Consider the following 22,941-nt stretch of genomic DNA (forward strand, 5'->3'; position numbering starts at 1 on the left):
TTAAAGAGGTTCTGCAAGTTATAATTTACACACAAAGATATTTCACAATTTTTTTTTTTTTTTTTTGAGACAAGGTGTCTCACTCTGTCGCCCAAGCTGGAGTGCAGTGGCTGGATCTCGGTTCACGGCAACCTCCACCTCCCGGTTCGAGCAATTCTCCTGCGTCAGTCTCCTGAGCAGCTGGAACTACAGGCGCCCGCCACCACCCCTGACTAATTTTTACATTTCTTTTTTTTTTTTTTGAGATGGATTTTCGCTCTTGTTGCCCAGGCTGGAGTGCAATGGTGTGATTGCGTTTCACTGCAACTTCCGCCTCCCGGGTTCAATCGATTCTCCTGCCTCAGCCTCCCGAGTAGATGGGATTACAGGCGCCTGCCACCACGCCCGGCTAATTTTTGTACTTTTAGTAGAGATGGGGTTTCACCATGTTGGCCAGCCTGGTCTCGAACTTCTTACTTTAGGTTATCTGCCCTCCTCGGCCTCCCAAAGTGCTAGAATTACAGGCATGAGCCACCGCCCTCGTCCCCAGGTGTGTGTGTGTGTGTGTGTGTGTGTGTGTGTGTGTGTGTTGTTTTGTTTTTGTTTGTTTGTTTGTTTTGATATCTCAGTTCCTACAGCTGAGGAAACTCTTAAACTAGGAGAGAAGAGGAAGCGGAACCCAAGTGACGGGAAAGCAGGAACTGAAGAAGCGTAGGAAGGATTTCAAAATTGGAGAAAAGCCGGTCGGTTTTACTAACGGACCGGAAGGACTCTAAAGAAGGCTTTGCACTATGACGGGTCCCGTGAGCTTGCGAGAGCTTCTAATGGGAGCGTCAGCCTGGATGGGCTCTGAAAGTCTCGGAGGGTCCTCTACCGAGGGCGGAGGGAGCGCGGCTGGCGGACCGGAGCCTCCATGGCGGGAGGATGAAATCTGTGTTGTGGGAATCTTCGGCAAGACGGCTTTACGCCTGAATTCCGAGAAGTTCTCTCTTGTGAATACGGTGTGCGACCGACAGGTCTTTCCAGTCTTTCGCCACCAAGATCCTGGGGATCCAGGGCCTGGAATCAGGACTGAGGCTGGCGCCATGGGTGAGGCCGGTGGAGCCGAAGACCCTGGGGCTGCAGACGGGGATTCAGTTCGGGGAAGTGGAGCTGCCGCGGAAGGTAACCGAACGGAGGCAGGCTCCCAGGACTACAGCCTTCTGCAGGCCTACTACAATCAGGAAAGCAAAGTTCTCTATCTTCTCCTCACCTCTATCTGTGACAATTCACAGCTTCTACGGGCTTGTCGGGCTCTTCAGAGCGGGGAAGCTGGAGGTGGACTCTCTTTACCTCATGCAGAAGCACACGAGTTCTGGAAGCATCAAGAGAAGCTGCAGTGCCTCAGTCTCCTTTACCTATTCTCTGTCTGTCATATCTTGCTTCTGGTCCATCCCACTTGTTCCTTTGATATCACTTATGATCGGGTATTCAGAGCCCTAGATGGGCTGAGACAGAAGGTCCTGCCACTCCTTAAAACAGCCATTAAGGATTGTCCAGTTGGCAAAGACTGGAAGCTAAACTGCCGACCTTGCCCACCTAGACTCCTTTTCCTCTTTCAACTCAATGGAGCCCTCAAGGTAGAACCTCCTCGGAACCAAGACCCAGCTCATCCAGACAAGCCCAAGAAACATTCTCCCAAAAGGAGACTGCAGCATGCCCTGGAGGACCAGATCTATAGAATCTTCCGGAAGAGTCGTGTCTTGACTAATCAGAGCATCAACTGCCTCTTTACTGTGCCTGCCAACCAAGCTTTCGTGTACATAGTACCCGGAAGCCAGGAGGAGGACCCAGTAGGTATGTTGCTGGACCAACTTAGGAGTCATTGTACTGTGAAGGACCCGGAATCTTTACTGGTGCCTGCACCCCTTTCTGGGCCTAGGCGATACCAGGTAATGAGGCAGCACAGCCGACAACAACTTTCCTTTCACATTGACAGCAGCAGTTCCAGTTCTTCAGGCCAGCTAGTGGATTTCACTCTTCGGGAATTCCTATGGCAGCATGTGGAGCTAGTCCTAAGCAAGAAAGGTTTCGATGACAGTGTGGGCAGGAACCCACAGCCTTCCCATTTTGAACTTCCTACTTATCAGAAGTGGATCTCAGCAGCTTCAAAACTGTATGAAGTGGCTATTGATGGGAAAGAGGAGGACTTGGGGTCACCCACTGGAGAGCTAACATCTAAGATTTTAAGCAGTATTAAAGTCTTGGAAGGGTTTTTGGATATTGACACAAAATTCTCAGAAAATCGATGCCAAAAAGCTTTACCCATGGCCCACAGTGCCTACCAGTCAAATTTGCCTCATAATTACACAATGACTGTCCATAAGAATCAGCTTGCCCAGGCTCTTCGAGTGTACAGTCAACATGCTAGAGGTCCAGCATTTCATAAATATGCCATGCAGTTACATGAGGACTGCTACAAATTTTGGAGCAATGGCCATCAGCTCTGTGAGGAGAGGAGTTTAACTGATCAACACTGTGTGCACAAATTTCACTCATTACCTAAATCAGGTAGCTAAAATTTTTTCAGCATTTTGAAATAAAAACTGAGCTATGTTTTCATTCTTGTTTTAAGATAGTCTGTTCACTATGTATTGGTATTTTAGAAAGAGCCCTACAGAAATTTAGGTGTATCAGCTATACGTTTTCTCTCCTGCTGTAAAAGGAAAATACCAGCTATGACTACTTTCTTATTTTTTTCATTTAAAGAATAAGTCCCAGTGAATTGGTAAATGAGAATTATTAAGTAGTATAAAATTTCAGACATTTCATATTAACATTTCTGCCTTGGAGAATTTGTTGAACTAAAATGAATGTTATGTTACATGATGGTACATGATGATGATGATAGCAGGAGGAAAAATTCACTTAAAAACTCTAAACTTTAGATTTATAATATAAATTATTTTATATATTTTCACTTTCTTCTTCTATTATGTGTATTTAGGTAAGGTTTTTGTTTGTTTTTCTTTCCAAAGAATTTTTGGGAGTATTTGTGGGGTTAGATGTTGTAGAATGCAAAGTAAATTTGACTGCACATTGTGTTTGTGAAATTAATAGTGGCTGTTACATTTTCCAGGAGAAAAACCAGAGGCCGATAGAAATCCCCCTGTGCTATATCACAATAGCCGAGCTCGATCTACTGGTGCTTGCAACTGTGGAAGGAAACAAGCACCTCGAGATGATCCCTTTGATATCAAAGCAGCCAATTATGACTTTTATCAGGTAGACTGAATTTTTTCTTCTTCCTTCTTTTTTTGTTAAATATCATCTGAGTAAAAACATATTTTCAATAGCAGAATAAGTAGAAAACAAATGCAACTGCAGTATAATACATAAACAAGAGCAAGTTCTTTATGTGTACATATTTACTTACACATCAATTACTGATCTTGTTAGAATGAAGAATGTATTATTTAAAATGAAAAACGTACTGAATTTTTTTTCTTCCCCTCTATAGCTTCTGGAAGAAAAGTGTTGTGGAAAATTGGATCATATCAATTTCCCAGTATTTGAACCAAGTACTCCAGATCCTGCTCCTGCTAAAAATGAATCCTCTCCTGCTCCTCCAGATTCAGATGCTGATAAACTTAAAGAAAAAGAACCTCAAACCCAAGGAGAGAGCACAAGCCTGAGTTTAGCTTTGAGTTTGGGCCAATCCACAGATAGCTTAGGTACCTATCCAGCTGATCCACAAGCAGGAGGAGATAATCCAGAAGTTCATGGTCAAGTAGAGGTGAAAACTGAGAAGAGACCAAACTTGGTTGATCGACAGGCATCCACAGTTGAGTATCTCCCAGGCATGCTACATTCAAATTGCCCTAAAGGTCTCCTACCCAAATTCTCCAGCTGGTCTTTGGTTAAACTAGGCCCTGCTAAGTCTTATAACTTTCATACAGGTTTGGACCAACAGGGGTTCATTCCAGGAACAAATTATCTTATGCCTTGGGACATTGTCATCAGGACTAGAGCTGAAGATGAAGGAGACTTAGACACAAACTCTTGGCCTGCTCCAAATAAAGCTATTCCTGGAAAGAGAAGTGCAGTTGTAATGGGAAGAGGAAGACGGCGAGATGACATAGCTCGAGCTTTTGTGGGCTTTGAATACGAAGACTCTCGAGGACGGAGATTCATGTGCTCTGGGCCTGACAAAGTAATGAAAGTAATGGGAAGTGGGCCAAAGGAATCAGCTTTAAAAGCCCTAAATAGTGACATGCCTTTATATATTCTGTCATCCTCTCAAGGTAGAGGGCTGAAACCTCATTATGCTCAACTTATGAGGCTTTTTGTTGTGGTTCCTGATGCTCCTTTGCAGATAATACTAATGCCTCAGGTAAGAAATATAACCCTCTGCCGCCCCAAACAAGTAAAAAATGCTGATGTTTGTTTTGATTGATTTTAAAAAGTACAAGTTAGCATCAAAACTGATTATTTCAGGCTGAGGGCAGTGACTCATGCTTGTAATCCCAGAACTTTGGGAGGCCAAGATGGGAGGATTGCTTGAGCCCAGGAGTTTAAGACCAGCCTGAGCAACATAGTGAGACTTATATCTCTACAAAAAATTAAATTTAAAAATGAATTATTTAATTAAATAGGTCTTAAATTTAAATACCTTCTATACCTAATATTCTATTTTTTAAAAGATACATTGTGGGTATTTTAATCCATTCACACCATCAATTCACATCATTTCATTCAAAGGCAGAGCTTGAAGTTAAAATTATGGAGAAAAGGCCGGGCACGGTGAGTCACTCCTGTAATTCCAGCACTTTGGGAGGCCGAGGCAGGCAGATCACCTGAAGTCAGGAGTTTGAGACCAGCCTGGGCAACATGGTGAAACCCCGTCTCTACTAAAAATACAAAAAATTTGCCAGGCATGGTGGAAGGCGCCTGTAATCCCAGTTACTTGGGAGGCTGAGGCAGGAGAATCACTTGAACCTGGTAGGCGGAGGTTGCAGTGAGCTGAAATTGCGCCATTGCACTCCAGCCTGGGTGACAGACTGAGACTCCATCCCCCCACCAAAAAAAAAAATTCTGGAGAAAAGCAGAATAATATTTGAGACTAAATAATATATTGGATACAACAAGGGTTAGGAGTATACCCATATCTGCTTAATCTTATATGCTCTGTTATTTGTTTTGTTTGTTTTTTTGAGACAGAGTCTCCCTCTGTCACACAGGTTGGAGGGCAGTGGCACTATCTGAGCTAACTGCACCTCCGCCTCCTGGGTTCAAGCTGTTCTCCTGCCCCAGCCTCCCTAGTAACGGATTACAGGCACATGCCACCACACCCGACTAATTTTTTCTATTTTTAGTAGAGATGGGGTTTCACCATGTTGACCAGGCTGGTCTCTAACTCCTGACCTCGTGATTCACCTGCCTCAGCCTCCGAAAGTGCTGGGATTACTGGCGTGAGCCACCACGTCTGGCCTTATATGTTCTTTGAATCTATCGTTTGTTTAGGCATTTATCTTTCAGTTGTTTCATATTGAGAAATGTGAAAATAATTATACTACCTGTGTTTTTCAGGTTCAACCAGGCCCACCACCATGTCCGGTATTCTACCCAGAAAAACAAGAAATCACCCTTCCACCTGATGGCCTTTGGGTTTTGAGATTTCCTTATGCATATGTGACTGAGAGAGGACCTTGTTTCCCCCCTAAGGAAAATGTGCAGTTAATGAGCTACAAGGTGCTCCGAGGAGTTCTTAAGGCAGTAACACAATAAGTGTTTTCCAGCCAGTTCAATCCTATGCTTGAGCTGGTTTTTGTTTTTGGTATGTGTGGCTGTGTTTTTGGTATGTGTTTACTGTGTTTTCCCAAATCCAAAATGTGTTTTGGTTACAGGAGTTGAGTATTTGGAAACTAATTTGTTCCACTGTTTTATTATATTGTTGATATTTATTGTAAACGTGGCTACAACTTTCTAATAAAGATTGATTGTTCTAGAAAAGAATATAAAATACATGGATGATACCTGTTGTTTCTCATTTCTGTTTTACTCTCCATAATTAAACATGTTTCTGTTATAACTGAATATTGCATAACCATGTTAAGCCAAAATCTTGTTTTTGTTAAAATAATGTTTTAGCTGGTTTTTTTTTTGGTTGACGGTGGGTTTTTTTTTTATTTTTTATTTTTATTTTATTTTATTTTATTTTTTGAGACAGAGTTACACTCTTGTTGCCCAGGTTGCACTGCAATGGTGCAATCACGGCTCACCGCAGCCTCCACCTCCCAAGTTCAAGCCATTCTCCTGCCTCAGCCTCCTGAGTAGCTGGGATTATAGGCATGTGCCTCCACACCTGGCTAATTTTGTACTTTTAGTAAAGACAGGGTTTCTCTATGTTGGTCAGGCTAGTCTCGAACTCCTCACCTCAGGTGATCCACCCACTTCGTCCTCTCAAAGTGCTGGGATTACAGGTGTGAGCTACCACGTCCAGCCTAGCTGGGATTTTTATTAAGATGCTAGTCTTGAAATTATCTTTGAAACAAGTTGAGAGATTAGGTTATCTGGTAATAATATGAAGATATTTGACTTAATTCCAAAAAAAGCACAATTGGTTGACTCACAATTCTGGTACTTTAAACTGTTTTGTTCTTATCTTGGCCTGATGAGATACCATATTTTAAATGAATATTATCTGAACTAAACTTTTTAATCCAGTATATTAATGTGGATTATTCTTTTTTTCTTTTTTCTTTTTCTTTCTTTTTTTTTTTTTTTGAGACGGAGCCTCACTCTGTCACCCAGGCTGGAGTGCAGTAGTGTGATCTTGGCTCACTGCAACCTCCGCCTCCTGGGTTCAAGTGATTCTCCTGCCTCAGCCTCCTGAGTAGCTGGGATTACAGGCGCATGCCATGACGCCTAGCTAATTTTTGCATTTTTAATAGACAGGATTTCACCATGTTGCCCAGGCTGTTCTTGAACTCCTGACCTCAGGTGATCCACCTGCCTTGGCCTCCCAAAGTGTTGGGATTACAGGCGTGAGCCACCTTGCCCGGTCAATGCAAACTATTCTTTAAAAATTCCTGGAAAAAAAAAAAAATTCCTGTACTGTGAAACAATTTGCTAAGTGATCCAAATCTTATCAATCAGTCTGGGCACAATGGCTCATGCCTTTAATTGCAGCACTTTGGGAGGCTTAGGCGGCAGGAGGATCCCTTAAGACCAGCCTGGAAGACATAGTGAGACCTTGTTTTTACAAAAAAAAAAGAAAAAATAGATGTGGTGGTGCATGCCTGTAGTCCCAGCTACTCAGGAGGCTGACATGGGAGGATGGCTTGACCCCAGTGGGTCTAGGCTGCAAGTGAGCTGTGATCATACCACCCCAACAGAGTAAAACCCTGTCTCAAAAAAAAAAAAATCTTGGGCCAGGCGCGGTGGCTCATGCCTGTAATCCCAGCACTATGGGAGGCCAAGGCAAGCGGATCATGAGGTCAAGAGATCAAGACCATCCTGGCCAACATGGTAAAACCGCATCTCTACTAAAAATACAAAACCTAGCTGGGTGTAGTGGCACACCCCTGTAGTCCCAGCTACTTGGGAGGCTGAGGCAGGAGAATCACTTGAATCTGGGAGGCAGAGGTTGCAGTGAGCCGAGATGGCACCACTGCAGTCCAGCCTGGTGACAGAGTGAGGCTTCCTCTCAAAAAAAAAAAAAAAGTAAAAAAAAATCTTACCAATCTATGGTAATTCACCAGCATCAACATGACAATATACCACTATATCACCATCTAATTTTAATCACCATCTAGTTATCACCAATCAGATGGAGATATAGTAGTATATTGTGCTTTATCACCAATTAGATATATATCACCAAGTAGGTAAGTACAAAGTAAGTTAACATACCTAAACTCTTGTGTAATTGATCATGTTTCCATAGACACACTAATTTTGAAATGTTGGACAAATAGAATTGTAGATTTTAGTCTCAATATATAGGAAATATGTATTTAACACATCTTGCTACATTTAAAGCCATTTTTTTTTTACTTAAAAATATACAGAGGCTGGGTGCGGTGGCTCATGCCTGTAATCCTAGCACTTTGGGAGGCAAAGGCAGGAGATTGAGACCAGCCTGACCAACATGGTAAAACCCCATCTCTACTAAAAATACAAAAATTAGCCAGGCCTGGTGGCGTGCGCCTGTGATCCCAGCTACTCGGGAGGCTGAGGCAGAAGAATCACTTGAACCTGGGAGGTGGAGGTCACAGTGAGCTGAGATCTTGCCACTGCACTCCTGCCTGGGTGACAGAGTGAGACTCCATCTCAGAAAAAAAAAAAAAAAAAAAGGTAAATGCTCCTCTTTCTTCTCTTACCTTCATTAAAATAAAATTATATAAAATAATAAAAAAATTCAGAACTCTGATTTTGAATTCATACTGTTCTGTTGTTCTGTCTTCTTAGAAAATGTAAGAATGAGCCTGTAATCCCAGGACTTTGGGAGGCTGAGGTGGGCAGATCACTTGAGGTCAGGAGTTCGAGACCAGCCCAGACAACATGGTGAAACCCCATCTCTACTAAAAATACAAAATTATTGGGGCACAGTGGCTCACGCCTGTAATCCCAGCACTTTGAGTCTGAGGCAGGTGGATCACCTGAGGTCAGGAGTTCGAGACCAGCTTGACCAACATGACTAAACCCCGTCTCTACTAAAAATACAAAATTAGCCAGGCCAGGTGGTGCATGCCTGTAATCCCAGCTATTCGGGAGGCTGAGGCAGAGGAATCGCTGGAACCTGGGAGGCAGAGGTTGCAGTGAGCTGAGATCGTGCCATTGCACTCCAGCCTAGACGACAAGAGCGAAACTCCTTTTCAAAAAAAAAAAATATATATATATATTTAAATATATATTATATATATATATATAAAGCAGGAGAATCACTTGAACCCCGGGGAGGCAGAGGTTGCAGTGAACCAAGATGTCGCCGCTGAACTCCAGCCTGGGCCACAGAGTGAGACTCTGTGGTCTCAAAGAGACCAAAAAAAAAAAAAAAGCAGTAGAATGTGAGATTTATGTATCATCTAAAATTTACCGGGTGGGAAGGGGTAGAGGTACTTCCAGAAGAACAAATGACTTCTTAGAAGCTGGGGAGAAAGCACGTTTTGGAAAAGAAATGTTTTTTTGGAAACATAAATGTGTCCTTAGGAGAATACTCATGGGATATCATACTTTTGTGACAATGTCTCTCTCTCATCTCTGACAAGATTAGAGTAGTTCCCAGGGAGGAGATTTATGACAGTTAAGTTCTTTTGGGAGCCTTTGATTTTAGGCAAATAAGGGATTCCAGGAATTTAAATGCCTTCAGCTCAGAGAGAGAGATATATATATTTTTTTCTTTTTTTCTTTTTAATTTTTTTTTTAGAGACGGAGTCTTGCTCTGCCACCCAGGCTAGAGTGCAGTGGCATGGTCTCTGCTCACTGTAAGCTCCACCTCCCTGTTCAAGCCATTCTCCTGCCTCAGCCTCCCTCGTAGCTGGGACTACAGGCATGCACAACTATGCCTGGGTTATTTTTGTATTTTTAGTAGATACGGGGTTTCACCACGTTGGCCAGGCTGGTCTCGAATTCCCGACCTCAGGTGATCTGCCTGTCTCGGCCTCCCAAAGTGCTGGGACTACAGGCATGAGCCACCATGCCCAGCCTCAAAATAATTTTTATGCCACAGTGGTTTATTCTAGACCCTTCCATTGCCGTCAGGTGATATTTTGAAAAATAGAACTATGTGCCTCAGTTGATCTACAGGAAATAGTTTAACAACCCTAAACAGAAGACACAATTTTTTAATCTGTGAGTTTCCTCAAATGTTGCTCTGTTGCCCAGACTGGAGTGCAGTGGCACCCTCAAGGCTCACTTCAACCTCGACTAAAGGATTTTCTTTTCTTTTTTTTTTTTTTTTGAGACGGAGTCTTGCTCTATCGCCCAGGCTGGAGTGCGGTGGTATAATCTCTGCTCACTGCAACATCTGCCTCCCGGGTCCAAGAGATTCTCCTGCCTCAGCCTCCCGAGTAGCTGGCACTACAGGTGGGTGCCACCATCCCTGGCAAATTTTTGTATTTTTAGTAGAGATGGGGTTTCGCCATGTTGGCCAGGCTCGTCTTGAACCCCTGACTTCAAATGATCTGCCCGCCTCAGCCTCCCAAAGTACTGGGATTACAGGCTTGAGCCACCGTGCCCGGCCACCCCCTGTTTTCTTCTAATTTTCTTTTTATAGTTGAGATAGGGTCTTGCTCTGTTGCCCAGGCTGGGGTGCAGTGGTGCAGTCATAGCTCACTGCAGCCTCGATTTTCCAGGCTCAAGCAATACTCCCACTTCAGCCTCCCGAGTAGCGTGACTACAGGTGCACGCCACCACGCCGGTCTTTTTTTTGTTTTATTTTTCGTAGAGATGGGGTTTCGCCATGTTGCCCAGGCTGGTCTCGAACTCCCGGGCTCAAGCGATCCACCCTTCCCAGCCTCCCTAAGTGCTGGGATTACAGGAGTGAACCACCGCGCCCAACTGAATCACAGGATTTTAAATACTCACTCTGCTTTTCTAGTCCTGTGGGAGATATGGTCTTCTCCGTAAAATTTCTCCCTCAGTCCTGGATGATTTATTTCTTTTGCATTGAAGTGTGGCTCTTCGTGTGTTAGCAGTTTGTAATTTGTTTGATGAAAGGAAAACTAGTAGGGCCTTCTGGAACGTAGTTATCTGTCTTTCTAGGACTTTTAGGTAATACTTTATAACCTTGACAAAGTTTCCTTATTTTACACGGATTTGTAAGCCAGCAAATACTTCTACAGTGCCTATTGTGTACAAAGAATGAGGATTGCACTTTCACAATGAAATGAGAGGAGGGGGTCGATCTCTCAGTTGACTGGTAAACCGGTACCTTTTCTAGTATATGTGACCATAGGGGAAATTCTCTCTAGGCTAGATAAATGGATGAGTTTATTCAGTTTTTAGCAAGCTTTATTGCCTCCACAGGTAAAAATTATTTGCATTTCCTAGAGTAGGGGCTAAGATGCGCCCTGGAATCTTTCCTTTTTGATGTGGATTTTCGAATTAGGAAAGGCTATCCGTGAATAGTCTTTTCTGCTTGAGTGATGGCCAACACACTGGCAGGTTTGCAAGCTTTCTCTTCATGCAGGTTGGTCCACAGAGCTAGGTGACAAACGCTCACTCCAGGATCTCTGCAGGCTTTTACTCGAGAGCCGGAGCGCGCCTGCGCGTCGGAGCCCCTTTGTTGCTGGGGCGCTGGGGTCCAGCTGCACATGCGCACTAGGCCGGCACTGACAAGTGCGCTGCACCACTGGCACCGGCTGGGGGCGAGCAGACCTCGAGCAGCCGCCGCCGCCGCCGTCGTTGCTACTGCCGCAGCGGAGTTCAGAGGGCCCGGAGGTGGGAGACTTCCCACACGGTGACTGAGATGTCGTCCACTGCGGCTTTTTACCTTCTGTCTACGCTAGGAGGGTACTTGGTGACCTCATTCTTGTTGCTTAAATACCCGACCTTGCTGCACCAGAGAAAGAAGCAGCGATTCCTCAGTAAACACATCTCTCACCGCGGAGGTGAGAGGGGTCCCCAGAGCCCGATGGCGGAGGTGGGGGAGGCTGAGGGTCCTTTGCGGCTCCGCAAAAGGCAGCCGGGTGCCAATCCCTGAGACTTTGAGAAAGAATGGGGTTGTGTGAATTGAGGGCTCCTCCGGAGGTGAAGGCTGTGTGAAGAGAAGGTCTCCTGAGACGAGGGAAGGAGAGGGATTCCCAGTCAGATCCACGGCGGGGGTCTCTCGAGGGCAGCAATGTGAGGGGTTCTCTGAAACGGGAAAGACCCGGTCGAGAATGAAGGGTAGGTGGAGCGTTTCTCGGCGGATGGAAGGATGATCGCAAGGTCCCTTCCTAGCAGCAAGACACAAAAGGGGAGCGCCGTGTAGAACCGAGGGTACCCCGCGGGGGGCACCGGGAACACACTGCTCCGAGCGAGCCAGTGGCTGAGTGGATGGGAAGAGCCGAGGCGTCGAGGAGGGCTGGGGATTTGCGTGAAACTGGACAAGCTGTAGCCCCTTGTCTGCGGTCCTGGGGGCCCGTCCCATCCCCACGTTCCGAGCACTCATAATTGAGAAGAGAGGGAAACCGAGTCCTCCGAGCCAGGGACATTTCCCAAGGTCACAATTAGAGCTAGGGCTGAACTGAGACAGGAGCTAGAGCGTCCTGGTCCCCAGGGCTGGAAACCTTGTATCTTTTTTTTTTTTTTTTTTTAGCACTACAAAAAATAAAAAATTTAAAAATAAATAAATAAACACGCAAAGACACGTGGATTTTCAAAAGACTAGAAATGATTTCGTTTAGGACAGGACAGTATTGTTTAAAGAAAACAAAAATAAGTTTCTTTTGGAAAAGTGTTTTGCTAAAAGGAGCCCAGGTAGTCCACCCTCTGATTTCCCAGATAAGAGGCCAAATCTTTGCTTCTTCATTATTGTATAATAATGTGTCTTCATTGCATTTCAGGTATGATGTATAAAGTGCGGTGAAACTGGATTATTTTCAATCAATTTTAACTGTTCTTTAAGGGTGAATCTTAAACCGGTTTAAAATTTGCTTGAAATTTAATACACACTTGAAATGATAATTTCTAGGAGTTTACAGTCTAAAACTTGGTTTAGTACCATAATCACTTTACTAACAAGTATTGGCCAAGGAATAAGGTTTTGAAATATAAATATGGAAATACATTATCATTCTTCTATATAATTTTGTTAGTCTAATGAGTGACTTCAGTAGTATTCTAGCCTTCCCACTCATGAAAAGCCTCAGAGGTTTTAAAGGGTGGTCAGCCAAATGCCGCGTTATTGTTTATTTGAGTTATCTGTTTTAATAGCTACCTGATTAAACTGTATGATGACATTTAACTATTAAAGTGCCTTCAACCATTGGAACCAGGGACCAACTTTTAGTATTCAAGTTGTTGTCACAGAAGCAATTTTCTTTTCTTTTCTTTTTTTTTTTTTTGAGACGGAGTCTCGCTTTGTCGCCCAGGCTGGAGTACAGTGGCGCGATCTCGGCTCACTGCAAGCTCCTCCTCCCGGGTTCACGCCATTCTCCTGCCTCAGCCTCCTGAGTAGCTGGGACTACAGGCGCCCGCCCGCCACCACTCCCAGCTAATTTTTTTTTTTTATTTTTAGTAGAGACGGGGTTTCACCGTGTTAGCTAGGATGGTCTCCATCTCCTGATCTCGTGATCCGCCCGCCTCGGCCTCCCAAAGTGCTTGGGATTACAGGCGTGAGCCACCGTGCTGGGCCCTTTTTTTTTTTAAAAAAAAAGAAAAGACAGAGTTGTCGCCCAGTCTGCAGTGCAGTGGCGCCATCTTGGCTCACTGCAGCCTCCGCCTCCCAGGTTCAAGCGATTCTCCTGCCTCAGCCTCCACGCACAGCTATTTTTTTGTATTTTGAATAAAGATGAGGTTTCACCATGTTGGCCAGGCTGGTGTCAAACTCCTGACCTCAGGTAATCCACCCGCCTTGGCCACCCAAAGTGCTGGGATTACAGGTGTGAGACACCGCGCCCGGCCAGAAGCAATTTTCAATGATAGTAATTCTATTCTGGGGATAGGCAGTGCACATTACTTTTTTGTGTGTTGTGTTTACTGATTTGCAAAATGTATGCTTACTAAAAACTCCAAAACAAAACAAAAACAGATCCTTAAAAGCTCTCTAAACTGTCATTGTGAATGATCAAAATTTTATTTTAGAAGAAATACTGGTCACATCTTTGAAATTTTGTAACACTCTGCAGGTGAAAAAACCCAACACTCCATAGGCATTAAAGACTGTGCTAGTTCATCACAGCAAGTATAAAATCCAGGATAAGCTAGATCTCAAATTTTTGTTTACTGTTGAAGATACTTTTAAACTATTTTCTTCCTAGATATTAGGTCATTTCAATATTACCTCTTATATAAAAATGTCCATTCATTATTTGTAAATGTGGTATCAGTATTTATATATTTAAAGATGTAATGGAACTTTTTGTGATAATCTTATTAAATATCTGCAGACTCAAAATCTGTTTTACCTATATAATGGTCCTACAAGCACTGTAGTAAGTTCCCATGTCAGTGCTTCATACGCTTTTGTTGAATATGTGCACTCAATACTACAGTTGAATCCAGAGTGATAGAGGAGATAAAACACTTTGTAATTCAAGATCTACCTCTCTGGCAAATAAGAGACAATGTAACTAGGAAGGAGTCACTCCCTTGATTGCCTTTAATTTTTGTCTTGGACACGGATAATAGCAATCACTGGTCTCTCTGTGCAAATTACTAGTATTTGGGCTTATTCTCTATTGCCATAACAGCAAATACCTGATATTTACTTATTTTTCCCCATAAGTAAGGAAACAGTGATATTTCTTATAAATTAGATATATGACCATTGAAACATTAATCATGTTATGTGTATAAAGTATATGGACCTGAATTGGTCTACTGCAAAAACACATGCCTGTAATCCCAGCTATTCAAGAGACTGAGGCAGGAGAATCACTTGAACCTGGGAGGCAGAGGTTGCAGTGAGCCGAGATCGCGCCATTGCACTCCAGCCCGAGCCACAGTGTGAGACTGTATCAGGGCACTCGAAGGGGTTGAATTACCGATGGACAGACGGGTCTTTCTCTCTCCCCCCATTTTTTTTTTTTTTTTTTTTGAGACAAGTTCTCACTCTGTCACCCAGGCTAGAGTGCAGTGATGCAATCACTGCCATCATGATGAGCTTGACATCATTTAATTCTGAAAGATTTTCCCAATGAACTTGGATGTTAACAAATGTGATTTTTAAAATATTGCATACTGTGTCAACATTTAGAAGACCAGTATGATTCAGTGAATCAATAGTTTCCAAATGACCTGTGCGTGCTATTATAAAATCATGCATGGGTGAAAGATCATTCAAAGTTCAAGATGGGCCAATGGATTTTCACATAATAGAGTATGAAGTGATTACTCGTATGGTTCAGATTCCACATTGCAATTAACTTTTAAGAAACTACCACTTGTTGAGCTGGGTGTGGTGGTGCCTACCTGTAGTCTCCGCTATTTGAGAGGCTGAGGCAGAAGGATCACCTGAGCCCAGGAATTTGAGGTTGTTGCTAGATCGTGCCTGTGAATAGCCACTGAACTTCAGCCTGGGGGACAGCAAGACCCTGTCTCTAAAGCAAACAAACAAATTACCACTTAGTGAATTTTGATGCCATATCAAAGAAGACTCTTTCATTTCCAAATACATATCTGTGTGACAATGGGTATATATGAAGCAGATATGAGAATCTTGCTGCTTTCTATTGAGCCAGATATTAAAGAGATTTGCAAAAATATAAAACAATACCACTCTTTTTGTGCATTATTTTATTTTGAAAAAGTTACTTTTCATAAAAATGTTATTTTAACATACAATGTGTTTATTATTTTCTTTCTTTCTTTTTTTTTTTGGAGACAGAGTCTTGCTGTGTTGCCCAGGTTGAAGTCCAATGGTATGATCTCGGCTCACTGCAATCTCTGCCTCCCAGGTTCAAGCAATCCTCGTGCCTCAGCCTCCTGAATAGCTGGGATTACAGGTGGTGCCACCACACCCAGCTAATTTTTTTTTTCTTTTTTGTATTTTTAGTAGAGATGGGGTTTTGCCATGTTGCCCAGGCTAGTATCGATCTCCTGAGCTCAGGCAATTAGCCTGGCTTACCTCCCACAGTGCTAGGATTACAGGCATAAGCCACCACACCTGGCCTGTTTTCAAAGCACGGTAGTTAAAAGGATGCAGAAATTAGCCTGAAGGAACTAATGAAGTTGACTTTGATCACTTGATGAGGTGGTGGTGTCTGCCAAGCTTTTCCACTGTGAGGTTACTTTTTCTCTTTATGATTAATAAGAGAAAAGGCTCATAATTAATAAGAGGCCACCCACCGCAGCCACCCAAAGTGCTGGGATTACAGGCATGAGCCACTGTTCTCGGCCAATTTTTAGAGGGAGATACTTTAAAACTAACTACACAAATACCCAACTCCTTAACAGATTGTCAATCCATTTATTAAAATGGATTCAGAATTTATTTTATTTTATTTTATTTTATTTTTTTGAGATGAAGTCTTGCTTTGTCTCCCAGGCTGGAGTGCAGTGGTGTGATCTCAGCTCACAGCAACTTCTGCCTCTAGGGTTCAAGCGATTCTCCTGCCTCTACCTCCCAAGTAGCTGAGACTACAGGTACCTACCACCATGCCCGGCTAATTTTTGTACTTTTAGTAGAGATGGGGTTTCACCATGTTGGCCAGGCTGGTCTGGAACTCCTGACCTCAGATGATCCACCAGCCTCAGCCTCTCAAAGTGCTGGGATTACAGGCCTGAGCCACCATGCCCAGCCTGGATTCAGAATTTCTTATTCAATGACTTAAAAATCTGCTCACTATCATTATTTTGATGCTAGCACTGTCCCAGATTTGTCCAGTGAAAGGTCCTTCAAGCTGGCTTTTGTGTTCTTTTAATTTCTTTGCTTTTTGGTACAAGTAGTCAGTAGTTTAACTTAACTTACTGGTAACCCCTTTAGCACTCTTGTCTTTTTAGAAATATTCTATGGTACTTTGTTTTTGAATATTATCTGAATATAATGTATTTCCGTAGTTTTTGGTCAAAACAAGGGCCAACTAGCCTCATCCAATAAAGGGTCATCTAACCTTGAAAGGGGACTTAAGAAAAAACCTATAACCTTCACATTTACTGCATCTGTTTTCTATCATGCATCAACTCTGGTAACCAAGTGAACCTAAAATCAAACCAGTAGTTTTTTTTTTTTTTCACATGGGTATCTTCCCTCTGCTAAAGTGATAACATTTTAGCATATTAAAGCTAATATATTTGTTTCTGCATATCTTGTATTTCTGTTGATTATTAATTAGGTCATCATAAAAATACAATCTAACAATATAAAAGAAGCATTTAATATGAATATGTTCAGATGGTATTGTATATAAAACATTTTAATGCTAATACTTAAGTCCTTTAGGTACTTTGAGCAGTACCTTTTTTTTTTTTTTGTGATGGAGTTTTGATCTTGTTGCCCAGGCTGGAGTGCTGTGGCGTGACCTCAGCTCACTGCAACTTCCACTCCCTGGGTTCAGTCGATTCTCTGTCTCAGCCTCCTGAGTAGCTGGTATTACAGGCATCTGCCACCATACCTGGCTAATTTTTTTTTTTTTTTTTTTGTATTTTTACTAGAGACGGGGTTTCCCCATGTTGGCCAGGCTGGTCTTGAACTCCTGACCTCAGGTTATCCACCCACCTCGGCCTCCCAAAGTGTTGGGATTACAGGCATGAACCACCGTGCCCACCCTGAGCAGTACCTTAAACCCTCTTTTTATTGAGAGTTTATTGAATTGTCTCTTTCTATTAAGAAGAAATTGGCTGTTTTTCCAAAGTGTATGGAAAATTATTTCCAAAGTATTTTTCTGTATATTTCATAAATTATTTGGTAATACTAAAATGTTCTAGTTTTAAAACATTTTAGGCTGGGGATGGTGGCACACACCTGTAATCCCAGCACTTTGGGAGGCCGAGGATCACCTGAAGTCAGGAGTTTGAGACCAGCCTGGCCAATGTGTCGAAACCCTGTCTCTACTAACAATTCAAAAATTATCTGGGCATGGTGGCATGTGCTTATAGTCCTGGCTACTTGGGAGGCTGAGGCAGGAGAATCACTTGAACCTGGGAAGTGGAGGTTGCAGTGAGCTGAGATTATGCCACTGCACTCCAGCCTGAGCAACAGAGCAAGACTCCATCTAAAAAAAAAAAAAAAAAAAATTTTGGTAGCATGCATAAAGTTAGTTAACTCTTTTTACATAGTATATACTATTAGACAATTTTTTATAATTCAATATGTTCACATGAAAATCTATGTACTTTTTAAAAAATTACAATGTTATTTATTATTACAGTTAATGGACATTTACCAAGTACCTATTCTTTACCAGTTACTATGATAATGGCAATAGTAATAATAATACTAATAATAGCAATAATCCTTTACTTTCATGGAATGTTTACTATAGTATTTCATTGAATCTAATGCCATTGGTTATAAAGTACACAATTTTTACATACTGTTAAGAAAGAGACCCCTATAAAAGTTGATTAAAAAAAGAGAAAAACTTGCCAATTAAACTGTTCATTGTACAGCATTAATTGTAAAATACATCTTAACTTCAGAGATGTTAAAAAATGAAAAGCTATCATTTTAGAATTGAATGGCTGGGCATATTGGCTCACGCCTGTAATCACAGCACTTTCGGAGGCCGAGGCAGGAGGATTACTTGAGCTCAGGAGTTTGAAACCAGCCTGGCCTACACAGTGAAACCCTGTCTCTACTAAAAATACAAAAGAATTAGCCTGGTGTGGTGGCGCACACCTGTAGTTTCAGCTACTCAGGAGGCAGAGGCAGGAGAATTGCTTGAACCCAGGAGGCGGAGGTTGCAGTGAGCCGAGATTGCGCCACTGCACTTCAGCCTGGGCGACAGAGAAAGACTCCATCTCAAAAAAAAAAAAAAAATTGATAACATACAGCAGTTTAAATATTAACTCATTTGATTATACCAATTCTATGAAAGTTTCTTAGGTAGTTTTCCTGAGGTCACACAATTATTAAACAGATTGGAGACCAAGCATCCTAAAACTCCAGCGTCTCACCCTTAACCACTACACTATACTGCCTTCAGTCAAGGTGATTAAAAGACAGTCACTTCTTTTAAGCAATTCATGGGAATGGGAGGAGAGAAACAGGTAAATAATTTATGCCATAATATGATAAATGCCTTAGTAGAGCTATGCATAAGAGACTACAGGGATACAGAGGAGAGACTGTTTAACTCTGTCTGAGGAGATGTATGTGTACCAAATACTCTTCTGTCTTTCCTTTGACAAATAAGCAGATATTATAGCTTAAAAATCATGGTTAGGCCAGCCAGGCACAGTGGCTCATGCCTGTAATTCCAGCACTGCGAAACTGAGGCAGGAGGATTGCTTGAGTCCAGGAGTTTGAGACCAGCCTGGGCAACATAGTAAGACCCTGTCTCTAAAAAGAAAATTAACTGAGCGTGGTGGCATGTGCCTGTAGTCCTAGCTACTTGGGAGGCTGAGACCAGAGGATTGCTTGAGCTAGGAGTTTGAGGCTACAGTGAGCTCTGATCATGCCACTGAACTCCAGCCTGGGTGACAGTGTGAGATCCTGTCTCAGGGAAAAAAAAAAAAAAAAATCAGTTTAGGTTCTGTTTGAACCCTCCTGGGTTGCTGTGGCTGTGTTTTAATTTTTAATTTCTACTGTTGCAGCTAAAAAAAAATTCAAAATACAGGTTAAGCTTCCCTAATCTGAAAACCTGAAATGCTCCAAAATCTGAAACTTTTTGGGCACAGACATAACTCCACAAGTAGAAAATTCCTGGTAAAAAATAATTTGAGGAAAAAAATATTTTTTTCCTCAAATCACCATTATTATTATTATTACTATTTTGAGACAGAGTCTCGCTCTGTTGCCCAGGCTGGAGTGCAGTGGTGCAATCTCAGCTCACTGCAAACTCTACCTCCTGGGTTCAAGCGATTCTCCTGCCTCAGCCTCCTGAGTAACTGAGATTACAGATACCCGCCATCACGCCTGGCTAAATTTTTTTTTTTTTTTTTTTTTTGACACAGAGTCTCGCTCTGTCACCCAGGCTGGAGTGCAGTGGCCGGATCTCAGCTCACTGCAAGCTCCTCCTCCCGGGTTTATGCCATTCTCCTGCCTCAGCCTTCCGAGTAGCTGGGACTACAGGCGCCCGCCACCACGCCCGGCTAGTTTTTTGTCTTTTTTAGTAGAGACGGGGTTTCACCAGGTTAGCCAGGATGGTCTCGATCTCCTGACCTCGTGATCCACCTGTCTTGGCCTCCCAAAGTGCTGGGATTACAGGCTTGAGCCACCGCGCCTGGCAATTTTGGTATTTTTAGTAAAGATGAGGTTTCCCCATGTTGGCCAGACTGGTCTCGAACTCCTGACCCCAGGTGATCCGCCTGCCTCAGCCCCCCAAAGTGCTGGAATTACAGGCGTGAGCCACCGTGCCTGGCCTAATTTCTGCATTTTTAGTAGAAATGGGGATTTCATCATATTGGCGAGGTTGGTCTCGAACTCCTGACCTCAGGTTATCTGCCCACCTCGGCCTCCCAAAGTGCTGCGATTACAGGCATGAGCCACCACACCTAGCCATAAAGTTTTTAAAAAGAAAAAAATATATATAACGAATTCCACACCTGTCCTCATGTGACAGGTTGCAGTCAAAACAAAAGGAAACAACACACAGCTTATTCAGCACCCCCAAGGGAAAAAAGACCCTTCCAGCTCCCTTCAGTTACAATATATCTTTTCTGAGTATGCCCAGATTTCCTTATGCAAGCATGCCCACAAAGGGTAATAAAATGGCACATGTTCTGACTGGTCACACCAACAGCAGATTCCCCACGATGCCGTAGATGGTGCCAAGACCTATATGCATTGTTCAGTGTGTGTTATTGTTTGTTTGCTTGCTTGCTTGATTATTCTCTGCTCTTTGGTATAAAGATGTTGAAAATATCAAAAAGGCCCACAGATACCCCTATGGGTTATAGTGATAAGAAAAAGAAGGCCGGGCGCGGTGGCTCAAGCCTGTATCCCAGCACTTTGGGAGGCCGAGACGGCGGATCACGAGGTCAGGAGATCGAGACCATCCTGGCTAACACGGTGAAACCCCGTCTCTACTAAAATACAAAAACTAGCCGGGCGAGGTGGCGGGCGCCTGTAGTCCCAGCTACTCGGGAGGCTGAGGCAGGAGAATGGCGTAAACCCGGGAGGCGGAGCTTGCAGTGAGCTGAGATCTGGCCACTGCACTCCAGTCCGGGCGACAGAGCGAGACTCCGCCTCAAAAAAAAAAAAAAAAAAAAAAAAAAAAAAAAAAAAAAAAAAAAAAAAATAAGAAAAAGAAGTAACATTTATGTTTATCTATAGCACAGAAAGTCAAGGTGTTATAGAAACTGAATAGTGGTATAAGTATGAAATACCTTACAGAGGAATATGGTATTAGAATGATCACTATATATGACCTGAAGAAAAAGAAGGATAAACTGTTGAAGTTTTATATATATCAGAAGTAGTATATATAAAGTGGAAGTGATGAACAGAAGTTAATTAAAAATAGAAAAAACTGCATAAAGATAAAATGAAGATCTCAAGTGATGAAGTTAAAAAGACGGGAACCATGAATATTGAACAGGCCAGTTGCAGAATTTTTTTTTTTTTTTTTAGACCGAGTTTCACTCTTGTTGCCCAGGCTGGAGTGCAATGGCACGATCTTGGCTCACTGCAACCTCCACCTCCCGGGTTCAAGCGATTCTCCTGCCTCAGCCTCCTGAGTAGCTGGGATTACAGGCATGCGCCACCATGCCTGGCTAATTTTGTATTTTTAGTAGAGACGGGGTTTCTCCATGTTCGTCAGACTGGTCTTGAACTCCCAACCTCAGGTGATCCGCCTGCCTTAGTCTGCCAAAGTGCTGGGATTACAGGTGTGAGCCACCATGCCCGGCCCAGGAAATTTAAGAGAAGACATGGCATTACATTTTTAAAGACTAATGGTGATTAGCATCTGCTGGTCATGAAGCAGCAAAGAAATGTATTGACAAGTTTGCCAGGGTCATTGCTGTTGAAAATCTGACACAAGAACAAGTCTATAATCCTGATGAAACAACACTCTTGGATTATTGCTCCAGAAAGACACTGACTGTTGCTGATGAGATGCAAATTAAGGATGCCAATGACAGAATAACTGTGTTAGGATATGCTGATGCAGCAGGCATGCATAAGTGTAAACTTGCCGTGTTAGGCAAAAGCTTCCTTCCTCACTGTCTTCAAGGAGTGAATTTCTTTTTTTTTTTTTTTTTTTTTTTTTTGAGACAGAGTCTAGCTCTGTCGCCCAGGCTGGAGTGCAGTGGCGCGATCTCGGCTCACTGCAAGCTCCGCCTCCCGGGTTTACGCCATTCTCCTGCCTCAGCCTCCCGAGTAGCTGGGACTACAGGCGCCCGCCATCTCGCCCGGCTAGTTTTTTTTTTTTTTGTATTTTTTAGTAGAGACGGGGTTTCACCATGTAGACCAGGATGGTCTCGATCTCCTGACCTCGTGATCCACCCGTCTCGGCCTCCCAAAGTGCTGGGATTACAGGCTTGAGCCACCGCACCCGGCCTAGGAGTGAATTTCTTTTTTTTTTTTTTTTTTTTTTTGAGACGGAGTCTCGCTCTGTCGCCCAGGCTGGAGTGCAGTGGCCGGATCTCAGCTCACTGCAAGCTCCGCCTCCCGGGTTTACGCCATTCTCTCGCCTCAGCCTCCCGAGTAGCTGGGACTACAGGCGCCCGCCATCTCGCCTGGCTAATTTTTTGTATATTTTAGTAGAGACGGGGTTTCACCGTGTTAGCCAGGATGGTCTCGATCTCCTGACCTCGTGATCCGCCCGTCTCGGCCTCCCAAAGTGCTGGGATTACAGGCTTGAGCCACCGCGCCCGGCCAGGAGTGAATTTCTTACCAGTCCGTTATGCTACCAAAAAGGCATGCACAGATCACCAGGGACATCTTTTCTGATTGGTTTCACAAACATTTTGTACCAGCGGCTCATGCTCACTGCTGGGAAGTTGGACTGGATGACAACTGCAAGATTTTGTTACTCCTTGACAACTGTTCTGCTAATCCACCAGCTGACATTCTCATCAAATATAATGTTTATGCCATGTACTTTCCTCTAAACATGACTTTATTAATTCCATGTGACCAGGCTATGCTTGGATCAATGAGAGTAAATATAAAAACATTTTCTTGTGCTAGCAGTAATGAACAGAGGTGTGGGTGTGAAATTTTTTTTT

At 43.2% G+C, this 22,941-nt stretch overlaps 2 protein-coding genes across 5 annotated transcripts in view; both read left to right on the forward strand.

Annotated features, from left to right (window-relative positions):
- The first annotated feature begins 526 nt into the window (after positions 1–526).
- On the forward strand, positions 527–5,993 carry SMG8 (SMG8 nonsense mediated mRNA decay factor). The gene is made up of 4 exons (XM_033183696.1): positions 527–2,529; positions 3,098–3,243; positions 3,479–4,351; positions 5,548–5,993. The coding sequence occupies exons 1-4, from the start codon at positions 771–773 to the stop codon at positions 5,743–5,745; spliced, it is 2,976 nt and encodes a 991-aa protein (XP_033039587.1). The 5' UTR covers positions 527–770; the 3' UTR covers positions 5,746–5,993.
- A 5,306-nt stretch (positions 5,994–11,299) lies between these two features.
- GDPD1 (glycerophosphodiester phosphodiesterase domain containing 1) overlaps positions 11,300–22,941 on the forward strand; it is a 63,576-nt gene continuing 51,934 nt past the window's right edge. For all 4 annotated transcript variants that reach the window (XR_004430699.1, XM_033183699.1, XM_033183700.1 and 1 more), the window contains exon 1: positions 11,300–11,573. Coding sequence is in view for 3 of the 4 variants with exons in the window: in XM_033183699.1 (XP_033039590.1) it covers positions 11,432–11,573 (142 nt within the window). In the remaining variant the exon portion in view is untranslated. The remainder of the gene's footprint in view (positions 11,574–22,941) is intronic.

This window comes from Trachypithecus francoisi, unplaced genomic scaffold (assembly GCF_009764315.1).
Source record: "Trachypithecus francoisi isolate TF-2019V2 unplaced genomic scaffold, Tfra_2.0 Lachesis_group20, whole genome shotgun sequence".
In the NCBI taxonomy this organism is placed as follows: domain Eukaryota; kingdom Metazoa; phylum Chordata; class Mammalia; order Primates; family Cercopithecidae; genus Trachypithecus; species Trachypithecus francoisi.